We start from the raw sequence: 23,216 nt of genomic DNA on the forward strand, positions 1-23,216 counted from the left end.
AAACTGCTACTGAAGAGTGAGCTGCTCTTTCTCCCGGGCCCTCTCGCTTCCCAGTGCCCTCTTTCTCTCCTTGCCTCCCCGCCCTCCCCACCCTTGCCCGGGTTATCATTCTTGTCTGCTGCCTCCTCAGTCTCCTGTCTCCTTAGCGGTCCCCCTTGGACCGTGGAGTGGGTCACAGAAGGGCTGGCTTCCCTGTGCCAGTCTTCCCGCCCCATGGAGCCTCAGCAAAGACCTAGCTGCTGCAGACGGTGGGCAGATGCCTCGGGGCTGTGACTCTAGCCCAGGCCGGGCAAGAGCACAGCCCTCCACAGCCCCCAGCGCCATCCGCAACATCTCCCCCGCCCATGCCCCCACTCCCAGCTCTTGTCTGAAGTGGAGGGAGGGGCAGGGTTGCCCTGGGAAGCCTTAGCGGAGCACATCCCATTTCCTGTCCTGGTCAGTGGGGTGGGGGAAGCTGGAAAGCCCTGGGGAGGGGCAGGAGCCGAAAGGGAGGAACACAGTGGGAAGAAGCCTCACTGCCCCCTCGCTCTCCTGTGGTCAGCTCTGTCCATGAACACAGCAGAGAAGCATCCCTCAGAGTTCCCTCTCTTCCCATCTCGTCTCCTTTCTCAGACGTGAGAAGCGGCCCCCTGTCCCCACAGTGCAGTCGTCCAGCACTGACAAGGTTTAGGGGCCTGTCTCAGCCCTGTCTCCTTTGATGTGTTACTGAATGGCTAATACCAAGGCTACAGGAACCCCTAAGCGGACAGCTTGAAGAGTATATTTGCCAAATGTACTTTATTGTCACGATTAACATCACCACAAAGCACATCACCTGTAAAGTCTAATCTCTTCTCTCAGCCCCGCAGGAAGGCATGGACGAGACCCCCAGCCCCACAGAGCCCAGCACAGAGGCGCCAGAGCCCCCTGAGGAGCCCCTCCTGGGGGAGCTGACAGTGACAGGATCCTCCCCGGACTCGCTGAGCCTCTCCTGGACCGTCCCCCAGGGCCACTTCGACTCTTTCACCGTCCAGTACAGAGACAGGGGTGGGCAGCCCAAGGTGATGCGGGTGCCGGGGCACCAGGACGGGGTCACCATCTCGGGCCTGGAGCCAGACCACAAGTACAAGATGAACGTGTACGGCTTCCATGACAGCCGGCGCGTGGGCCCCGTCTCTGTCATCGGGGTGACAAGTGAGTGGATGGTGGAAACCCCAGGGTGGGACCTCGTGGGAGGATCACCCTCTCTCAGGTGATGGGTGATTGGGGTGCAGGAGGCCCCTCTACTCGAGGCTGAGCCATGGTGCCCTTTGTGCCTCCTCCAGGCTCCCTGAGGACCAGTGTGTCCCCCTGGGCAGAGAAGGGCCTCTGTGAGCCATGCTGGTGGCTGCCCTGGTCCCCCACAGCTGACCCCGGAGGCTCCAGGCATGTTTATGAGATGTCAGCTGAGCAGGACCACCCAGCCCCAAGGACGGGCTTCTCTGAACTGACTTCAGGGCCCGGAGCTGGGGCCAAGGCTTGGGAGGAGACCCAAGGACATCTACCTGGGACCCTACCTCACCCTCTCTGTGTCTCTCCTTCTCAGCTGCAGAGGAAGACACCCCCAGCCCCACAGAGATGGAGGAGACCCCCAGCCCCACAGAACCCAACACAGAGGCCTCGGAGGCCCCCGAGGAACCCCTCCTGGGGGAGCTGACGGTGACAGGATCCTCCCCGGACTCGCTGAGCCTCTCCTGGACCGTCCCCCAGGGCCACTTCGACTCCTTCACCGTCCAGTACAAGGGCAGGGACGGGCCCCAGGTGGTGCGTGTCGGGGGCGAGGAGAGTGAGGTGACCGCTGGGGGCCTGGAGCCCGGGCGCAAGTACAAGATGCACCTGTACGGCCTGCACGGGGGGCAGCGTGTGGGCCCCGTGTCCACCGTGGGCGTGACAGGTGAGTGAGGGCGGGGGCCTTGTTTGTTTTCCTCCCACCAGTGGCCCCCAGTCTCCCTGTGGCATTGCCCTCCCCTGCCTTCCCCACCTGCCTGGGGAAGACCTAGAAAGAACAGTTTACGGGGGACTGGGCTACAACCAGCTGCACGACTTTGATCAGGTCTTAAACTTTCTGTTCCTGTTTCCTCAGCTGTAAAATGGGGATAGTAACACCTCACAGAACTGTTGTGAGATTAAATGAGTTAACAGACCTAAGAATGGGTCTGGCACCAAGTAAACATGCTGGCATTGTTTGCTGCTATGGTTACTACATTTGTCCTTACCCTGGGGTCTGCTCAGTCCCCTTTGGCTGGTTCAGCTTAGATATTCAGAATGCGCATGAGACATTGCCCTCTTCACCAGTGCAGCTGGAAACTTTCTTTACTGCTCATCCAGTGAGTGGTTATAGCAAGGAAGAATGTCCCTTCCACCCGGGTACAGGGCCACTCAGCCACCACAGAGGACCAGCCTGGGCACCTACTCTCCAGAGCCCCAGCATGAGGGGCCAGATCAGAGACAGGCCTCTGGGACCCTCCTGCTAATCTGCCCAGCTTGGCCCCAGCAAGGGGCATCTCTTTTCCCCTTTGTTCACTGAAACAAAGACACAGCTTTTTCAAAAGCAACTTTTAATATAAAGAGAAAGATATTCAAAAGCAGAGAAACAGGTTTCCTGAGCATGATTTCTGTACTTCTCAAAGGGACTTCGTTGGCTTAGTTTCCAGAAGCTTCCACTCCCGATTTCTTGTCTTTCTTTAGTCAGCACAGAGAGTAGGGAGAGGGGAAATCCTCCCTGAGTTACTGTCCTGCAGGCCTGAAGTACCAGGATGGAGGCTCGTGCCAGGCCCAGAAAATGTGGCCGAGGTTTCTCCTGGAGTCACCCTCAGTCCGTCCATCTGTCCGGGGCAGCCATGCTGGTCCCTGGGTAAGGATGGACAGTGCTGGGCACTGACTGAGGCGGTGCGGTAGAGGAAAACTGAATCTGGGAATCGGAGAAACTGAGTTCCATTCCTGGCTTCTCTGTTCTTAGCTGTGCGATGGCACCCATCATCCGAGCGGGAAGGTGACAGGCAGCTGGAGCCCGCTGAGCTGACCCAGGGCCGGTCCCTGGCACAGCACGTGGTGAACCGTTGCTAGGAGAAGAACTGACATGCGGCTTTAGAAACATGGCTAACTTGGAAAAGGATTATGCCAAATGCAGCATAGGGCCTGTGGTACTCATGGGTAGTTATCATTCCACCTTTCCCAGTTAAGCCAAACCACCAATGATAAGGCTTGATGGTGAGGGACAGTTTCTCTCTCTCATGGAAAGAAGTACAGAGACGCAGGAAACGGATGCTAAAGGAACCAGCAGAGCTAGAAGGCAAATGAAATGAAACACAACGTGTGGCCTGGCACCTGTACCTGGGAGAAGCTCAGTACGTGGTGGTTGTTCTGGCCCGCCTTCAGCTGCCTGCATCCCTGCCCTCCCCACTCAGACTTATTTCTATCCTCCTGAGGCCTCATCTCCAGCCTGGCCACACCACACGGCGGGTAGGATCTTAGTTCCCCAACCAGGGATTGAACCCGTGCCCCCTACAGTGGAAGCGTGGAGCCCTAACCACTGGACCACCAGGGAAGTCCCATGCCAGCCTGTTTTTAAAGCAGGTTTTATCAGTACAGAGCCTAGTCTTGTCCTCCCACAGGAGCCAGAGAAACAAGCTCTTGGGAACCCCACTCACCCAGCTACCCCTCGGCCAGTTGCCTCTTGGGACCACCTTCCAGGCTGGTCACTAATAAGCAGGGCTTCCCAGACTCAGGTCATTCTGGGGCAATGGGGACCAGCAGGTCCTGAGCTTGGCCTTTTCCAGACGTGCAGACCATTCATTCATTTAACAAACATTTTTGGAGCACCCACTGGGTGCCAGTGCTGGGGACACAGCAGCAAACAAGACAAAGCTCCTGCTGAGAGCTCACATTCTGTCAGAGGGAGACAGGCACCAAATTGCACAAATATGTCAGTGGGACCGTATGTGACAGTGACAAGAGCTGGGGAGAAAAGCAAAGCCCAGTAGGTGAGATGGTGAGTGGGCAGGAAGCAGGCAGGAAAGGGCCTTCCTGAGAAAAGGACATGCAGGAGGGAGAGGACAAGCCACACAGGCCTCTGGGGAAGAGCATCCGGAGCAGAGGGAAGGTGCCTGAATGTCTGTGGACCAGTGAGGAATGTTTTGGAATGGGGAGGGTGATGTGAGAGAGAAACAGCTGGGGCCTCGGAGGTCATTGTAAGGACCTGGATTTTTCTCTGAGTGAGATGGAAGCCATTGCGGGAACAGACTCTGACTAATGTGTTAACAGTGGGGAACAGAGCAAAGGGGATGAGGGTGGAGGAGGGAGGGGATTTAGGAGACTGTGCTATAGTCCAGTAAGAGCACGTGTGCTTAGAGATGGTGGCGGTGGAGTTGGGGAGGGGGAAGGGGGTCAGCTTCTGAAGGTAGTGTGGACAGGATTTCCTCGCAGGCCGGCCGAGGGGTGGAAGAGAGGACTCAGGGATGACTCGGAGAACGAAGCTGTGGTTTTGCTGAGGTGGGAAAGCTGGGGAGGAAGCAGGTGTGGCAGTAGGCCCTGAGCTCGGTTTTGGACTTGTTGAGTTTGCGACATCAATTAGGCACCCAGGGAAGATGCTGAGCGGACACAAGTCTGGGGGTCAGCAGGGAGGTCCGGATGGGAGGTCTTTGGAGCCAGAGATGCACAGATGGAACTTCAGCCACTTTCCCAGGGTCTCAGTGGTGGCTGACACCCCTCCCCGCAAGCACAGCCCCGGATTCTGGCAGGGATTTAGTGAAGGGTTGTTGGCCAGACAGATGTCACCAATCAGTGTAGTCTTACCACAGAACCACCCAGTGGGCACCACAAAAACAACGCACATAATTACTACAAGGGGAAGAGGGGCTTTTCCTAACAGCCTCCCACCATTTCTATCTCAGCTCCACAACCAGAAGAGACTCCTCCAGCCACCGAGCGCCCCCTGGAGCCACGCCTCGGGGAGCTGACAGTGACAGATGTGTCCCCCAGCTCCGTGGGCCTTGCATGGACAGTCCCTGAGGGCCAGTTTGACTCCTTCGTGGTCCAGTACAAGGACGGGGACGGGCAGCCCCAGGCGGTACCTGTGGCCGCAGACCAGCGAGAGGCCACTGTCCCCGGCCTGGAGCCTGCACGCAAATACAAGATGAACTTCTACGGGCTACATGGTGGGCAGCGCGTGGGCCCCCTTTCTGTGGTAGCCATTACCGGTGAGTGAGCGTGGGTAAAGGTAGTTCCCATCCCTGGGTACCCGGGGCCACCCCCTCCCCTAGCCTCTCTCTCAGGTCCTGCCTCAGTGGCCCCCGCAGGTCCTCCCCAGTCTGTTACCTGAGCCCTTGGCTCCTCTCCTGAGCTGGAACCTTCCCTACCCTCCAGTCTCCACCTCCACTCTGTCTCCTCCCCCAGGCAGGATTGTCTTCCTCCCATCTGACCTCCCATCTGAGTCTAGCCAAACGCTGTCTCTCTCACTGTCCACAGCTGTTTCCTTCCCTCTCTTTACAACCCTGCTGTGACTTGGACCCAGCTACCACCTCCCCCTGCTGCCCTTTTTCATTGGGGTTAAAGAACACACATCCCTTGAATCTCTTCTCAGGGGCCCTCAGCCCCCTGGCCTGAACTGTGTTCCCTTCTGGCCAAGCCAGAATCTTGCTCCCTCAGGGGAGTGGCCCTTGCTCTTGGCTCCCAGCCTCTCCCACCCCTCATGCTTCCTGGGCACAGGTTGCCACCAGTTTTGTGCTATGGTGTCTGGTGAGACCAGTGAACCCCTTTCAGAGCAATGTCTTAAAATCCATAAAGTAAAACACATAGGATTACAAAGGTAACCAATTCTATTGATTAACCAGTTATCAAAAATATTTTAAAACTCGAATTTATGATTCCATAATACAGAAACTTCATAATTAGTTCATTAAATAGCAAGACTAAGTGGCATGTTTAATAACCTACCCACATTTAGAAGCAGTGATGAGTGTAAAGAGGTTTTTTTCTAATTTTTGAATTTTATTTTATTTATCTTTTTATACAGCAGGTTCTTATTAGTTATCCATTTTATACATATTAGTGTATACATGTCAATCTCAATCTCCCAATTCATCACACCACTACCCCCACCCCCACCCCCCCATGGCTTTCCCCCCTTGGTGTCCATACCTTTGTTCTCTACATCTGTGTCTCTATTTCTGCCCTGCAAACTGGTTCATCTGCACCATTTTTCTAGGTTCCACATATATGCGTTAATATACAATATTTGTTTTTCTCTTTCTGACTTACTTCACTCTGTATGACAGACTCTAGGTCCATCCACGTCTCCACAAATCACCCAATTTCGTTCTTTCTTATGGCTGAGTAATATTCCATTGTATACATGTACCACATCTTCTTTATCCATTTGTCTGTTGATGGGCCTTTAGGTTGCTTCCATGACCTGGTTATTGTAAATAGTGCTGCAATGAATATTGGGGTGCATGTGTCTTTCTGAATTATGGTTTTCTCTGGGTATATGACCAGTAGTGGGATTTCTGGGTCATATGGTAATTCTATTTTTAGTTTTTTAAGGAACCTCCGTACTGTTCTCCATAGTGGCTGTATCAATTTACATTCCCACCAACAGTGCAAGAGGGTTCCCTTTTCTCCACACCCTTTCCAGCATTTGTTGTTTATAGATTTTCTGATGATGCCCATTCTAACTGGTGTGAGGTGATACCTCATTGTGGTTTTGATTTGCATTTCTCTAATAATTAGTGATGTTGAGCAGCCTTTCATGTGCTTCTTGGCCATCTGTATGTCTTCTTTGGAGAAATGTCTATTTAGGTCTTCTGCCCATTTTTGGACTGGGTTGTTTGTTTTTTTAATATTGAGCTGCATGAGCTGTTTATATATTTTGGAGATTAATCCTTTGTCCATTAATTCATTTGCAAATATTTTCTCCCCTTCTGAGGGTTGTCTTTTCATCTTGTTTGTAGTTTTCTTTTCTTTTCAAAAGCTTTGAAGTTTCATTAGGTCCCATTTGTTTATTTTTGTTTTTATTTCCATTACTCTAGGAGTAATGATCTATTGAGATGATCATACGGTTTTTATTCTTCAGTTTGTTAATACGGTGTGTCACATTGATTGGTTTGTGTATATTGAAGAATCCTTGCAGTCCTGGGATAAATCCCACTTGATCATGGTATATGATCCTTTTAATGTGTTGTTGGATTCTGTTTGCTAGTATTTTGTTGAGGATTTTTTGCATCTATATTCATCAGTGATATTGGCCTGTAATTTTCTTTTTGTAGCATCTTTGTCTGGTTTTGGTATCAGGGTGATGGTGGCCTCATAAAATGAGTTTGGGAGTGTTCCTTCCTCTGCAATTTTTTGGAAGAGTTTGAGAAGGATGGGTGTCAGCTCTTCTCTAAATGTTTGATGGAATTCACATGTGAAGCCATCTGGTCCTGGACTTTTGTTTGTTGGAAGATTTTTATTCACAGTTTCAATTTCATTACTTATGATTGGTCAGTTCATATTTTCTGTTTCTTCCTGGTTCAGTCTTGGAAGGTTATACCTTTCTAAGAATTTGTCCATTTCTTCCAGGTTGTCCATTTTATTGGCATAGAGTTGCTTGTAGTAGTCTCTTAGGATGCTTTGTATTTCTGTGGTGTCTATTGTAACTTCTCCTTTTTCATTTCTAATTTTATTTATTTGAGTCCTCTCCCTCTTTTTCTTTTTCCTTTTTTTTTTTTTTTTTTTTTTTTGTGGTACGCGGGCCTCTTACTGTTGTGGCCTCTCCCCGTTGCGGAGCACAGGCTCCGGACGCGCAGGCTCAACGGCCATGGCTCACGGGCCCAGCCGCTCCGCGGCATGTGGGATCCTCCCAGACCGGGGCATGAACCCGTGTCCCCTGCATCGGCAGGCGGACTCTCAACCACTGCGCCACCAGGGAAGCCCCTTTTTCTTTTTAATATTTAATTTTATTTATTTTTGGCTGAGTTGGGTTTTCGTTGCTGCGCGCGGGCTTTCTGCAGTTGCCACGAGCAGGGGCTACTCTTGTTGCAGTGCGTGGGCTTCTCACTGTGGTGGATTCTCTTGTCGAGGAGCATGGGCTCTAGGCATGCAGGCTTCAGTAGTTGTGGCACACGGGCTCTAGAGTGCAGGCTCAGTAGTTGTGGTGCATGGGCTTAGTTGCTCCATGGCATGTGGGATCTTCCTGGACCAGGGATCAAACCCGTGTCCCCTGCATTGGCAGGCAGATTCTCAACCACTGCGCCACCAGGGAAGTCCCACCAGTCTATTCTGTATGTCCCTGATTCTGTTTCTGTTTCATAGATAAGTTCATTTGTGTCATATTTTATTTTTTTTTAACATCTTTATTGGAGTATAATTGCTTTACAATGGTATGTTAGTTTCTGCTTTATAACAAACTGAATCAGTTATACATATACATATGTTCCCATATCTCTTTCCTCCTGCGTCTCCCCCCACCAAGCCCTCCCTATCCCACCCCTCTAGGTGGTCACAAACCACCGAGCTGATCTCCCTGTGCTATGCGGCTGCTTCCCACTAGCTATCTATTTTACGTTTGGTAGTGTATATATGTCCATGCCACTCTCTCACTTTGTCACAGCTTACCCTTCCCCCTCCCCGTATCCTCAAGTCCATTCTCTAGTAGGTTCCCTCTTTTTCTTGATGAGTCTGGCTAATGGTTTATCAATTTTGTTTATCTTCTCAAAGAACCAGCTTTTAGTTTTATTGATCTTTGCTATTGTTTTCTTTGTTTCTATTTCATTTATTTCTGCTCTGATCTTTATGATTTCTTTCCTTCTACTAACTTTGGGTTTTGTTTGTTCTTTCTCTAGTTCCTTCAGGTGTAAGGTTAGATTTTTTATTTGAGATTTTTCTTGTTTCTTGAGGTAGGCTTTTATTGATATAAACTTCCCTCTTGGAACTGCTTTTGCTGCATCCCATAGGTTTTGGATAGTCATGTTTTCATTGTAATTTGTCTCTAGGTATTTTTTGATTTCTTCTTTGATTTCTTCAGTGGTCTCTTGGTTATTTAGTAACATATTGTTTAGCCTCCATGTGTTTGTGTTTTTTACATTTTTTTCCCCTGTAATTGATTTCTAATCTCATAGTGTTGTGGTCAGAAAAAATGCTTGATATGATTTCAATTTTCTTAAATTTACTGAGGCTCGATTTGTGACCCAAGATGTGATCTATCCTGGAGAAGTTTCCATGTGCACTTGAGAAGGAAGTGTAATCTGCTGTTTTTGGATGGAATGTCCTATAAATATCAATTAAATCTATCTGGTCTATTGTGCCATTTAAAGCTTGTGTTTCCTTATTAATTTTCTGTTTGGATGATCTGTCCATTGGTGTAAGTGAGGTGTTAAAGTCCCCCACTATTATTGTGTTACTGTCGATTTCCTCTTTCATAGCTGTTAGCAGTTGCCTTATGTATTGAGGTGCTCCTGTGTTGGGTGCATATATATTTATAATTGTTATATCTTCTTCTTGGATTGATCCCTTGATCATTATGTAGTGTCCTTCCTTGTCTCATGTAACATTCTTTATTTTAAAGTCTATTTTATCTGATATGAGTATTGCTACTCCAGCTTTCTTTTGATTTCCATTTGCATGGAATATCTTTTTCCATCCCCTCACTTTCAGTCTGTATGTGTCCCTAGGTCTGAAGTGGGTCTCTTGTAGACAGCATATATATGGGTCTTGTTTTTGTATCCATTCAGCAAGCCTGTGTCTTTTGGTTGGAGCATTTAATCCATTCACATGTAAGGTAATTATCGATGTGTATGTTCCTATGACCATTTTCTTAATTGTTTTGGGTTTGTTTTTGTAGGTCCTTTTCTTCTCTTGTGTTTCCCACTTAGAGAAGTTCCTTTAGCATTTGTTGTAGAGCTGGTTTGGTGGTGCTGAATTCTCTTAGCTTTTGTGTGTCTGTAAAGCTTTTGATTTCTCCATCGAATCTGAATGAGATCCTTGCCAGGTAGAGTAATCTTTGTTGTAGGTTCTTCCCTTTCATCACTTTAAATATGTCATACCATCCCCTTCTGGCTTGTAGAGTTTCTGCTGAGAAATAGCTGTTAACCTTATGGGAGTTCCCTTGTATGTTATTTGTCATTTTTCCCTTTCTGCTTTCAATAATTTTTCTTTGTCTTTTTTTTTTAATATGTAAGAGCATTTATGTTTAAACTTCTTTGGTGTTCTTTTTTTAATTAATTAATTTATTTATTTTTGCTGTGTTGGGTCTTCGTTTCTGTGCGAGGGCTTTCTCTAGTTGTGGCAAACGGGGGCCACTCTTCATTGCAGTGCGCGGGCGTCTCACTATCGCGGCCTCTCTTGTTGCGGAGCACAGGCTCCAGATGCACAGGCTCAGTAGTTGTGGCTCACGGGCCTAGTTGCTCCGCAGCATATGGGATCCTCCCAGACCAGGGCTCGAACCCATGTCCCCTGCATTAGCAGGCAGATTCTCAACCACTGTGCCACCAGGGGAGCCCTTTCTTTGTCTTTAATTTTTGCCAATTTGATTACTATGTGTCTTGGAATGTTTCTCCTTGGGTTTATCCTGTATGGGACTCTCTGCACTTCCTGGACTTGGGTGGCTCTTTCCTTTCCCATGTTAGGGAAGTTTTCAACTATAATCTCTTCAAATATTTTCTCAGGTTCTTTCTTTCTTCTCCTTCTGGGACTCCTATAATGCGAATGTTGTTGAGTTTAATGTTGTCCCAGAGGTCTCTTAAGCTGTCTTCATTTCTTTTCATTCTTTTTTCTTTATTCTGTTCTGCAGCAGTAAATTCCACCATTCTGTCTTCCAGGTCACTTATCCGTTCTTCTGCCTCAGTTATTCTGCTATTGATTCCTTCTAGCATACCTTTCATTTCAGTTATTGTATGGTTCATCTCTGTTTGTTTGTTCTTTAATTCTTCTAGGTCTTTTCTAAACATTTCTTGCATCTTCTTGATTTTTGCCTCCATTCTTTTCCTGAGGTCCTGGATCATCTTCACTATCATTATTCTGAATTCTTTTTCTGGAAGGTTGCCTATCTCCACTTCATTTAGTTGTTTTTCTGGGGTTTTCTCTTGTCCCTTCATCTGGTACATAGCCCTCTGCCTTTTCATCTCGTCTATCTTTCTGTGAATGTGGTTTTTGTTCCACAGGCTGCAGGATTGTAGTTCTTCTTGCTTCTGCTGTCTGCCCTCTGGCGGATGAGGCTAAGAGGCTTGTGCAAGTTTCCTGATGGGAGGGAGTGGTGGTGGGTAGAGCTGGGTGTTGCTCTGGTGGGCAGAGCTCAGTAAAACTTTAATCCACTTGTCTGCTGATGGGTGGGGCTGGGTTCCTTCCCTGTTGGTTGTTTGGCCTGAGGCAGCCCAGCACTGGAGCCTACCTGGCTCTTTGGTGGGTCTAATGGAGGACTCTGGGAGGGCTCATGCCAAGGAGTCCTTCCCAGAACTTCTGCCAGTGTTCTCATCCTCATGGTGAGCCACAGCCACCCCCCGCCTCTGCAGGAGACCCTCCAACACTAGCAGGTAGCTCTGCTTCAGTCTCCTAGGGGGTCACTGCTCCTTCCCCTGGGTCCCAATGCACACACTACTTTGTGCGTGCCCTCCAAGAGTGGGGTCTCTATTTCCCCCAGTCCTGTCGAAGTCCTGCAATCAAATCCCACTAGCCTTCAAAGTCTGATTCTCTGGGAATTCCTTCTCCCATTGCCCGACCCCCATTTTGGGATGCCTGACGTTGGGCTCAGAACCTTCACTCCAGTGGGTGGACTTCTGTGGTGTAAGTGTTCTCCAGTTTGTGAGTCACCCACCCAGCAGTTATGGGATTTGATTTTGTTGTAATTGCGTCCCTCCTACCATCTCAATGTGGCTTCTTCTTTGTCTTTGGATGTGGGGTATCTTTTTTGGTGAGTTCCAGTGTCTTCCTATCGATGATTGTTCAGCAGTTAGTTGTGATTCCGGTGCTCTTGCAAGAGGGAGTGAGCACACATCCTTCTGCTCCGCCATCTTGAACCAATCTCTGTAAAGAGTATTTTGAAGTTTCTGCAGTAATTCTAAGGTGATGTGACAATCTCTGTGATTCCTGTTGGTGACAGGGTTACAAGCACTGCTAGTACCACCGTGGTTGGTTTCCTATATTCATCATTGAAAGAAATGCTACATTTCACTTAGAGATCAGTGCAAAAGAGATGTAACTGTTTCCCATCTCAGTTCAAAGCTCTCTAAGGCCCTCGGAGCCCAGGAGCCCTGTGAGGGGGGATTTCTCCCGCCAGAGGTCTCAGCCATGTTCTTTGTCCTCCTGGATCCTAGCTCCCCTCTCTCCAGCCCCAGGCACAGAGCCCCCCCTTGAGCCACATCTCGGGGAGCTGACAGTGAGGGACGTGACCCCGGACTCCGTGGGCCTCTCCTGGACAGTCCCCGAGGGTGAATTCGACTCCTTCGTCGTCCAATACAAGGACAGGGACAGGCAGCCCCAGGCGGTGCCTGTGGCTGCAGACCAGCGTGAGGTCACCATCCCCGGCCTGGAGCCCAATAGGAAATACAAGTTCCTGCTCTTTGGGATCCAGGACAGGAAACGCCACAGCCCAGTCTCTGTGGAGGCAAAGACAGGTGAGAAGGACCCCCACGAGCTGAGCCTGAGGCCCCCCCCCCCGGCTGCCCTTCCTCACGCTGCCCTATCACCTCTCCCTTCCGCCAGGTCTCCGCTTCACCCACCTCTTCTGTTTTATTTGAAAAGCCACACTGCCTGCCCCGATCCCAGGCAGATGAGAACCAGGAAAATGGGGCCAGTTCCTGGATCAGTTTCCTCTGCTGACTTTTCCCCTCTTCTCATAATTCCTACTTCTGTTGAATGGGGGAGCCTCCTTCAGACCCCTTCCTGGAAGGTGGAACAGGAGAAACAGCAGGGCTAGATACGGGGGAGGGAGCCAGGATCTGTTCCACCTCCCTTGGCCTGTGAGTCCTCAGCCCTGTGTAGCCATCACCTCCTGAGGAGTCTTCCCTCTGACTCTCACACAGTTTCCCACCTACTGGCCCAGACACACTGGGGCCCATATCTGCCTCCCCAGAGGGACCCCTTTCCTCCTCTGCCCTCTTCCTAAAGCTTCAGAAACTGGGGACCAGAGGAGCCCAAGACTGGCTGCCCAGTCAGATCCAGTCAGGCCCAGCCCAGCTGTGCCCCTTTTCTGGGTTTTGGCCCAGACGCTCCCCTGCCCCTGGGGGCTCCCTGTTGCCAGAAAACTCTCACAATAACAATGCCGTCAGCATCCTTGCTGTCCAAGAAGGCAGAAGGTCAGCTCCTTCTCAGGCCTCGGGATGGCTTCTTGGACAGATACCAGATCCTTCTCCCGTCTGAGCCCCGCTTCTTCTCCCCATACCCCCCTCACACATAGGCAGCCCCCACTCCTCCACTGGGTCCTATGAGGGTCACCTCCATTATAATATCCAACCTCCCCACCAGCTGTCTGCCCCCATCAGGGATCCTGTGCCCCCTCTGACATCCCCAGGACCCTTGGATTTCCCCAGGGACCAGCCAGATCACAAAGAGTGGGTTCCTTGGTCAAAGAACATAAGCAGACCGAGTCTGTGATAAGCTGCACCCTGCTAAGGAGATAGTCTCTACTAGGTGGTTAGAGCCTGGACAGCAAGAGAAATAAGATAAATAGGTAGCTAGGGAATCTCTTCTCCCAGAGATGTCTCAGGACAGAAGACCCCTCCCTGCGCTGGATAAGTGGACAGAGGCATGGCCAGTTGGGGATGCTGGCAGGCATGGGAGGGTGATGGAAATATCTGGGGGAAGCACTGATCATTTGGGCAGCTCTGGGTTTTTCCATTCTCCAGTGGGAGGTGGTCAAGGAGTCGTTGTGGAAAAAAAAAAATAAACACAAGAACCTTTCCTCTCTGTCAGTTGCTCGAGGTGACACCAGCCCAGGAACCCCACCCCGCCTTGGGGAGCTGTGGGTGACAGACCCCACCCCAGACTCACTGCGCCTCTCCTGGACAGTCCCCGAGGGCCACTTTGACTCCTTTGTGGTCCAGTTCAAGGACAGGGACGGGCCCCGGGTGGTGCCTGCAGAGGGCCACGAACGCTCAGTCACCATCGGCCCTTTGGACGCCAGCCGCAAGTACAGATTCCTCCTCTACGGCCTCCTGGACAAGAGGCGCCATGGCCCCCTCACCGCCGAGGGCACCACAGGTGAGGGCAGCCCCTGCAGGGGGGCATCTCTGATCTGGAGGCCCCCCCAGGGAAGGTCCTTGTGGTCAGTTATGGTGGCTGCCATCACGGTTGTTGTTTGGCTCCAGCTGTTCTGGCTGGGATCCAGTGCCCCCTCTCCTTGCACAATCCGAAAGATCCAGCCCTGCAGGATGCAGCCATGGCACAGCCCTGTCTTTAGATCTCTCAGTCCTTCCCTTCAGCGTCACCCAGCCTTCAAGAAACAACGCAACCATTTCCTCTCTGTGTTTCCATCTCAGAGGCCCGGAGAGCTGTAGACGAGGCTGGAACAAAACCACGTCTGGGGGAGGAGCTGCAGGTGACCAGCGTGACATCAGACTCCGTGGGCCTCTCGTGGACGGTCCCTGAGGGCCAGTTTGACTCCTTTGTGGTCCAGTACAAGGACAGAGATGGGCAACCCCAGGTGGTGCCCGTGGAGGGCAGCCTCAGGGAGGTCAGTGTCTCAGGCCTGGACCCTGCCCGCAGGTACAAGCTGCTGCTCTACGGGCTATACGAGGGCAAGCGTGTGGGTCCCATCTCCACCATCACCATGACCGGTGAGTGCAGCTGGGGGGAACACACTGTCCCTCCTGCCCGCCTGGCTCTCCTGGTCTGGTGGAGCCACATGAATTCAGAGCTTCCTACACTCCTTCTTTTGGGGGAAGGGATCAGCTTCATAGAGGCATAATTTACATACAATAAAATTCACCCATTTTGGGCTTCCCTGGTGGTGGAGTGGGGAGTGGTTGAGAGTCCACCTGCCGATGCTGGGGACACGGGTTCGTGCCCCGGTCTGGGAAGATCCCACATGCCGCGGTGTGGCTGGGCCTGTGAGCCATGGCCGCTGAGCCTGCGCATCCAGAGCCTGTGCTCCGCAACGGGAGAAGCCACAACAGTGAGAGGCCTGCGTACCGCAAAAAAAAAAAAAAAAAAAATCACCCATTTTAAGCTCATAATTCAATGAGTTTGGGCAGATGTATAAGCCATGAAACCATTACCACAACAAACTTATAAAACATTGACTCCAGAAGTTTCCCTATGCTCATTTGCAGTTTCCCCACCCCCAGCTTCTGACAATCACTAATTGCTTTCTATCATTATAGTTTTTCCTTTTTAAGCTTTTCATTTAACAGAATCATACAATACACAGTTTTTGTGTTTTTCTTGCACTTAACATAATGCTTTTGCAATTCATCACTGTGTATCAGTAGTTGGTCCTTTTTATTACTGACCTCTTGTCTTCACCTCCCCCCCTCCTTCCATCCTCTTGGAGAGTCTTGGTGCAGTGACAAACCAGTCACCCATCTCTACCTGTCTCTCTGAACCAGCCCCCAGGGAAGAAGTTGAAGCTGAGACTGAGGGCCCCAGCCTTCCAGCATCTGAGCCCCGTCTGGGGGAGGTGACTGTGGAAGAGGGCACACCACACACCCTGCATCTCTCCTGGACCGTGACTGAGGGAGAATTTGACTCCTTCGAGGTCCAGTATACAGACAAGGATGGGCAACTCCAAGTAGTCCATTTAGGGGGCAACCAGAATGACATCACCCTCTCTGGCCTGGAATCTGACCACAGATACCTGGTGAGCCTGTACGGTCTCCACAATGGGCAGCGTGTGGGTCCTGCGCACATCGAGGCCCTGACAGGTGAGCAAAAGAACCCTGCCCACTCGGCTTCCTTCCAGGTGGCTGTGAGGGCCCAGAGGAGGGCAGAGTCCCTGTGGACACCATGCCCCTCTCTGAGGTCCTTCTCTCTCCGTGTCTGTGTTCAGCCCCAAATGAGGAAGAGAATGAACCTTCAGAATCTCCCTCTACCACCCCTGAGCCTCACGTCACACCTCGCCTGGGGGAGCTGGCAGTGACAGACGCCACCCCCGAATCCCTGAGCCTCTCCTGGACCATCCCCGAAGGCCAGTTTGACCACTTCCTGATCCAGTACAAGAACGGGGACGGGCAGCCCAAGGCTGTGAGGGTGCCGGGGTATGAGGACGGGGTCACCATCTCGGGCCTGGAGCCAGACCACAAGTACAAGATGAACCTGTACGGCTTCCATGACAGCCAGCGTGTGGGCCCCGTCTCTGTCATCGGGGTGACAAGTGAGTGGATGGTGGAAGCCCCAGGGTGGGACCTCGTGGGAGGATCACCCTCTCTCAGGTGATGGGTGAGTGGGGTGCAGGAGGCCCCTCTACTCGAGGCTGAGCCATGGTGCCCTTTGTGCCTCCTCCAGGCTCCCTGAGGACCAGTGTGTCCCCCTGGGCAGAGAAGGGCCTCTGTGAGCCATGCTGGTGGCTGCCCTGGTCCCCCACAGCTGACCCCGGAGGCTCCAGGCATGTTTATGAGATGTCAGCTGAGCAGGACCACCCAGCCCCAAGGACGGGCTTCTCTGAACTGACTTCAGGGCCTGGAGCTGGGGCCAAGGCTTGGGAGCAGACCCAAGGACATCACCTAGGACCCTACCTCACCCTCTCTGTGTCTCTCCTTCTCAGCTGCAGAGGAAGACACCCCCAGCCCCACAGAGATGGAGGAGACCCCCAGCCCCACAGAACCCAGCACAGAGGCCTCGGAGGCCCCCGAGGAGCCCCTCCTCGGGGAGCTGACGGTGACAGGATCCTCCCCGGACTCGCTGAGCCTCTCCTGGACCGTCCCCCAGGGCCACTTCGACTCCTTCACCATCCAGTACAAGGGCAGGGACGGGCCCCAGGTGGTGCGTGTCGGGGGCGAGGAGAGTGAGGTGACCGCTGGGGGCCTGGAGCCCGGGCGCAAGTACAAGATGCACCTGTACGGCCTACACGGGGGGCGGCGTGTGGGCCCCGTGTCCACCGTAGGCGTGACTGGTGAGTGAGGGCCCCCTGGATGAGGTCTCAGAAAAGGTCTGATAGTAGAGCCTCTTGAGTGTCTTCCACTGAAGACCCAGGACCCTAAAACTCCTGAACCTCTAACCCATCCATTGTCCATTTAACACCTCAGGACAGGTGTGATCTGGGGGCAGGAAGAACGAGTTCCAGGGAAGTGCTTTGCCCATTTGAGGGAGGCCACTGGGGACTGCGGCCTCCAAGTCAGTCATACACTGACCTCTTTGTGGCTCTCTGCTTTGCCTGGGAACTCTGAAAAGAGCTCTTTTTGGGTGTTGAGACAAATGCCATGAAATGCTAATTCTCAACAAGTATTTATTACATAAAATTTCAAACATATACCCAAAGAGAAAGAATAGCATAATGAACTCCCATGTGTCAATCACCCTGCTTCAACCAAAAATCAACACCTGGCCAGTCTAGCTCATCCAGACCCCACTCACTTCCCACCCTCCCCGACTAGAATGTTTTCTTTATTAACAGCTTTATTGAGGTATAATTTACATACCATAAAATTCACCTGTTTTAAGTATACAACTTACCAATTTTAGTGTATTTACAGAGTTGTACAACCAGCATCACTTAATAATTTTAGAACTTTTCCATCACCTCAAGAAGAAACCTGGTGTCCAGACCCATTCCCATGCCCAGTTACGGTCCCCACTAATCTACTTTTTGTCTCTGTAGATTTGCCTTTTCTGGACACATCATATAACTAGAATCATACAATACGTGTTCTTTTGTGTCTGGCTTCTTTTACCAAGCACGTTTTTGAGGTTGATCCATGTTGTAGCATGTAGCAGTACTTCATTCCTTTATAGCCAAATAATATTCCATTGTATGGATATACTGCTGCAATATTTTTAAACTTACTCCATACACTCTTTACTTCATCATTACTTTTTTTTTTTTTTTTGGCTGAGTTGGGTCTTCGCTGCTGCATGTGGGCTTTCTCTAGTTGCAGCGAGCGGGCTTCGTTGTGCTGCACGGGCTTCTCATTGCAGTGGCTTCTCTTGTTGCAGAGCAGGGACTCTAGGCGCGTGGGCTTCAGTAGTTGTGGCACGCGGGCTCAGTAGTTGTGGCACAGGGGCTTAGTTGCTCCGCGGCATGTGGGATCTTCCCGGACCAGGGATCAAACCCGTGTCCCCTGCATTGGCAGGTGGATTCTTAACCACTGCGCCACCAGGGAAGTTCCCATTATTACATATGTAAGTGTACTGCTCTTTTCAAAAAGACTATTTAGAAATAACCATGATACAATGATTGTACTTTTAAAAATCAGATATCCAGATAGTGCTAGTTTCCTGATTGTGTCATAATTGTTGTTTTGCAATTTGTTGTTGGAATCAGGTCCAAGTAAGAAAGATAGGATGAAATTGGGAGAATTGGGATTTTAAATGGGGTGGTCAGGGAAGACCCTAAAGGGATGGTGACATTTGAATGAAAGGAAGTGTGAACATGAGCCATGCAGACATCTGGGGAAAGAACATTCAGGAAGAGGGAACAGTCAGTGCAAAGACCTTGAGGCAAGAAGCTGCCTGGCACATTTGATGGACCATAAGGAGGCCACAAAGAGATTTTGATGCTCATAAGCAGAAATGCATCTTAAGTTAGGCCCACAGAGCTTGCCCACCTTCTGGCCTGAATCCAGGAGAGCAGGGCCTCAACAGCTCCTTCCAGCAACAGGAACGATTCTGTTTGCATCTCTTCCCAGCCCCTAAAGAGGAGCCCCCTGCCAACCCCCCTTTGAAGCCACAGCTGGGAGAGCTGACTGTGACGGACGCCACCCCCGACTCCCTGAACCTCTTCTGGAACGTCCCCGAGGGCCAGTTTGACCACTTCCTGATCCAGTACAAGAACGGAGACGGGCAGCCCAAGGCGGTGAGGGTGCCGGGGCACCAGGACGGGGTCACCATCTCGGGCCTGGAGCCAGACCACAAGTACAAGATGAACCTGTACGGCTTCCACAGCGGCCGGCGCGTGGGCCCTGTCTCCACTGTCGGTTTAACCGGTGAGTGTACAATAGGACACTGGCCCTGCCCTGAGCTGGACTCAGTTTCCCTTTTATTGCCAGTACTTAGGTGTTTTTCTCCCACTGTTTTTGAGACTGAGCCTCCCAGGCTTCTGGGAGCAGTTCTGTGCCTGTCTGCACTCCAAACCTTTGGTGTCACCTTAGCTGTCTCACCCTTTACACGTGGGCTTTTTGAGTCCTTGAAGAGGCAGGGTGCCAGAGAAATAGCACAGACTCAGGCAGACCTGGGGCTGGCCCTAGCCTCAGCCCGTTAGAGCTGTGTGACCTCGAGGGAGTCACTCAACCTCTCTGTGCCTCCCTTTCCTTATCCATACAGAAGGAATAACCACACCTGTCTGGCAGGGTGGGCATGAATGTGGCTTGTCTCACACACAATGTTTGGTAATTACAGGCTCCCCCTTCTGAGGAAGAAGGTTAGTTCTTGAAAACCCTTGGGGTGAATTCTTATAATTATCATTGATTTCAATGGGTACAATTGTATTTGTTCCCCAGCCCCCAAACTGATACCTATGTATGCTGTATCAACATGGAATCCTGCTAACATGGATACTATTACTTCAATAGTTAGTCATATGTGCAACTTAACAAGGCATTTTCCCTTCATTAATTACTCCCTAACATGGCTGTTGGTTGCTTTTGTTAAGCTCTTTTGTAGCTGTTACCCCCTACATACTTAAAACCTGGTTCCTAAACACAATGGAGTTATGAAACACGATAATTTTGTAATTCAACTATTAAGGCAGAATAAAACCCTATGCAGAACAGAAAAGACAAAAAAAATCTGCAGGCGTGATGGGTCATCCCTGCAGTAAGATGGTAAGAGAATTAATACAAGGTCCAAAAGCAACCCAACTACAAAGATGATCTCATGTGGTCTCATCTCTTTGCCCTCAACTGTGAAATCTAAATTAGTTTCTCAAATGCTCAGAAAAGCCTTCTAAACCAGAGGAGGTATTAAAGGAAAATAGGAACCTGAGCACGTGTACCTCCTGGTGCGACGTGTTGGTTAGGTGTGGTGCTATTACAAAGCATTAGTCCTGTCCCACTAAATGGATTTACTCAGCAGCTCCTACAGGTTCCATGCTGCACATGTTGAACTCATGGGGGTCCCACCCCACCATCTTGACGTCTCCACAAGTGTGTGCTCTGTCCCCTAGAAACAGAACATTCAAACCAGGGAAATGATGTCTTTTTTTTAAATAAATAAATGTATTTATTTATTTATTTATTTGGCTGCGTTGGGTCTTCGTTGCTGTGCGCAGGCTTTCTCTAGTGGCGGCGAGCGGGGGCTACTCTTTGTTGTGGTGCGCGGGCTTCTCATTGCGGTGGCTTCTCTTGTTGAGGAGCACGGGCTCTAGGCACGCAGGCTTCAGTAGCTGTGGCACGCAGGCTCAGTAGTTGTGGCTCGCGGTCTGTAGAGCACAGACTCAGTAGTTGTGGCACAGGGGCTTAGTTGCTCCGTGGCATATGGGATCTTCCCGGACCAGGGCTCGAACCCGTGTCCCCTGCACTGGCAGGCGGATTCTTAACCACTGCACCACCAGGGAAGTCCTGGAAATGATGTCTTAATCCTGGAGCACTGGCTTCCAGGCTGCAGGGTCCCTGGTGTGTCTGGGAGAAATCCATCCCCTGTTAGGAGGGAACCCACAAAGCATGTCCACCCATTCTCTTTGTTTCTTGATCCAGCCTCAGAAAAAGACCAAGAAATGACCCCAGCCCCAACAGACCTGCCCACCACAGCCCCCGAGCCTCCTGTCAAGCCACACCTGGGGGAGCTGGCAGTGACACACGCCACCCCCGAATCCCTGAGCCTCTCCTGGACCATCCCCAAGAGCCAGTTTGACCACTTCGTGATCCAGTACAAGAACGGGGACGGGCAGCCCAAGGCAGTGAGGGTGCCGGGGCACCAGGACGGGGTCACCATCTCGGGCCTGGAGCCAGACCACAAGTACAAGATGAACCTGTACGGCTTCCATGACAGCCGGCGTGTGGGCCCCGTCTCTGTCATCGGGGTGACAAGTGAGTGGATGGTGGAAGCCCCAGGGTGGGACCTCGTGGGAGGATCACCCTCTCTCAGGTGATGGGTGAGTGGGGTGCAGGAGGCCCCTCTACTCGAGGCTGAACCATGGTGCCCTTTGTGCCTCCTCCAGGCTCCCTGAGGACCAGTGTGTCCCCCTGGGCAGAGAAGGGCCTCTGTGAGCCATGCTGGTGGCTGCCCTGGTCCCCCACAGCTGACCCCGGAGGCTCCAGGCATGTTTATGAGATGTCAGCTGAGCAGGACCACCCAGCCCCAAGGACGGGCTTCTCTGAACTGACTTCAGGGCCCGGAGCTGGGGCCAAGGCTTGGGAGCAGACCCAAGGACATCACCTAGGACCCTGCCTCACCCTCTCTGTGTCTCTCCTTCTCAGCTGCAGAGGAAGACACCCCCAGCCCCACAGAGATGGAGGAGACCCCCAGCCCCACAGAACCCAGCACAGAGGCCTCGGAGGCCCCCGAGGAGCCCCTCCTGGGGGAGCTGACGGTGACAGGATCCTCCCCGGACTCGCTGAGCCTCTCCTGGACCGTCCCCCAGGGCCACTTCGACTCCTTCACCGTCCAGTACAAGGGCAGGGACGGGCCCCAGGTGGTGCGTGTCGGGGGCGAGGAGAGTGAGGTGACCGCTGGGGGCCTGGAGCCCGGGCGCAAGTACAAGATGCACCTGTACGGCCTGCACAGGGGGCGGCGTGTGGGCCCCGTGTCCACCGTGGGCGTGACCGGTGAGTGAGGGCGGGGCTCAGGCGGTCTCGGGGGTTGAGCTACCTTTTCCTCATGGGTGAGCTGGTTGACTGTTCTGCTCTTTTACCAGCCTTTGGTCCCCTCTTATGCCCTCCCTCCATGGCCCGGGGCCATGAACCATGTGTAGTGCCCTGGCCTTTGCCAACCTACAGCGTCATTGTTCACAGTAACGTGGCCTCCTCTGATGATCAGTCACTGGCTCCCTCCAAGGGTGAAATGTGTCAGGCACAGGCCAAGCGTGACGTTACTAGAGTTTTCTTTTCTTTCCATCTTAATCACAAATCACAGCATTCTTTGTTATAACCGAAAAAAAGCAAGAAAAAACAACCCAACATCGAACCACACTGAGATGATTAAGTAATTAGACAACATCTCTAAAATGACCTATTATGGCATCATTGAAATGTTTCAACATAAGACAATTACTTTTTATTATTACAATAAAGGAAGAGTTTAAAATTTTTGTAAGGAGACTAATCACAACCACTTGAAAATAACTTGCATGGTAAGACAACTGGAAGGAAACGCCCGTGGGATGCATGGTTTGTGAGACAGGATAGAATGTTCCAGTACTTTTTTTTCTGTTTTATTCCATTATGTGTCGTTTTCTTAAATGACAAGCGTTTCTTTTATAATCAGGAAAAAAATTTTTCAAAATGTCTTCTCCTCTCTTGTATTCCTTCTGTCTTTCTCCCTCATCATTCTTGCAACTTATTTCTGATTATGAAAAAGTTACAATTTCTAGTCTCTAAGAAATTAGGAGGAAAAAAATCACAAGGTGAATTAAATTCCAAAATTGCAGTCAGGCTGGCTTCTCTAAGTCGCTGTCAGCCAGATTCTTATGCCTTGTGATAGTATTTCATCAGAGTTCCTCTGCATGTTGGAAGAACACAGCCCCTCTGTGAGTCAGTCTTTTGCGGGGGGAGTCGCTGCCTCTGTGAGGGTCACTCTCCTCAAGATACTACAGACAGAGGAACCCTCTATCATGCAAATCACAAGCACATGCGAAGTACAGAGGGACCCATGTCCCCATCCACATCCTCCACCAGCCTACTAATTTTTATAACTCAGGATTTCTTTTTAAGTCTGTATTTTTCTGTGAAAAGAATATAGCAACATGATGGAAAGTTTGGAAGGTAGGGAAAAAAATCTCTTATTGGACCACCTTCTGACCCAAGAACCACCATTCATCACAACGTACGTAACACATCCTCTCTCTCTCTGCATTTTCCATGCAGCACATGTTTTAAGGTTGCAGAGTATTCATATAATTCTTGGCTCTTACTTTTTTTGTACGCAAGTTACACTGGGAGCATTTATCCTGTGGCTACACAACCTGCATTAATCATCAT

At 50.9% G+C, this 23,216-nt stretch overlaps 1 protein-coding gene across 1 annotated transcript in view; it reads left to right on the forward strand.

The window, feature by feature from the left end:
• Window positions 1-23,216, forward strand: part of TNXB (tenascin XB) — a 61,914-nt gene that overhangs the window by 26,321 nt on the left and 12,377 nt on the right. Inside the window, exons 12-23 of the mRNA XM_081247166.1 lie at window positions 841-1,173; window positions 1,565-1,912; window positions 4,911-5,216; window positions 12,321-12,605; window positions 13,903-14,190; window positions 14,469-14,765; window positions 15,537-15,851; window positions 15,977-16,300; window positions 16,691-17,038; window positions 18,771-19,067; window positions 20,775-21,107; window positions 21,498-21,845. Coding sequence (XP_081103292.1) covers window positions 841-1,173; window positions 1,565-1,912; window positions 4,911-5,216; window positions 12,321-12,605; window positions 13,903-14,190; window positions 14,469-14,765; window positions 15,537-15,851; window positions 15,977-16,300; window positions 16,691-17,038; window positions 18,771-19,067; window positions 20,775-21,107; window positions 21,498-21,845 — 3,822 coding nt within the window. The remainder of the gene's footprint in view (window positions 1-840; window positions 1,174-1,564; window positions 1,913-4,910; window positions 5,217-12,320; window positions 12,606-13,902; window positions 14,191-14,468; window positions 14,766-15,536; window positions 15,852-15,976; window positions 16,301-16,690; window positions 17,039-18,770; window positions 19,068-20,774; window positions 21,108-21,497; window positions 21,846-23,216) is intronic.

Source organism: Mesoplodon bidens (assembly GCF_964165515.1).
Source record: "Mesoplodon bidens genome assembly, chromosome: 10".
Taxonomy (NCBI): Eukaryota; Metazoa; Chordata; class Mammalia; order Artiodactyla; family Ziphiidae; genus Mesoplodon; species Mesoplodon bidens.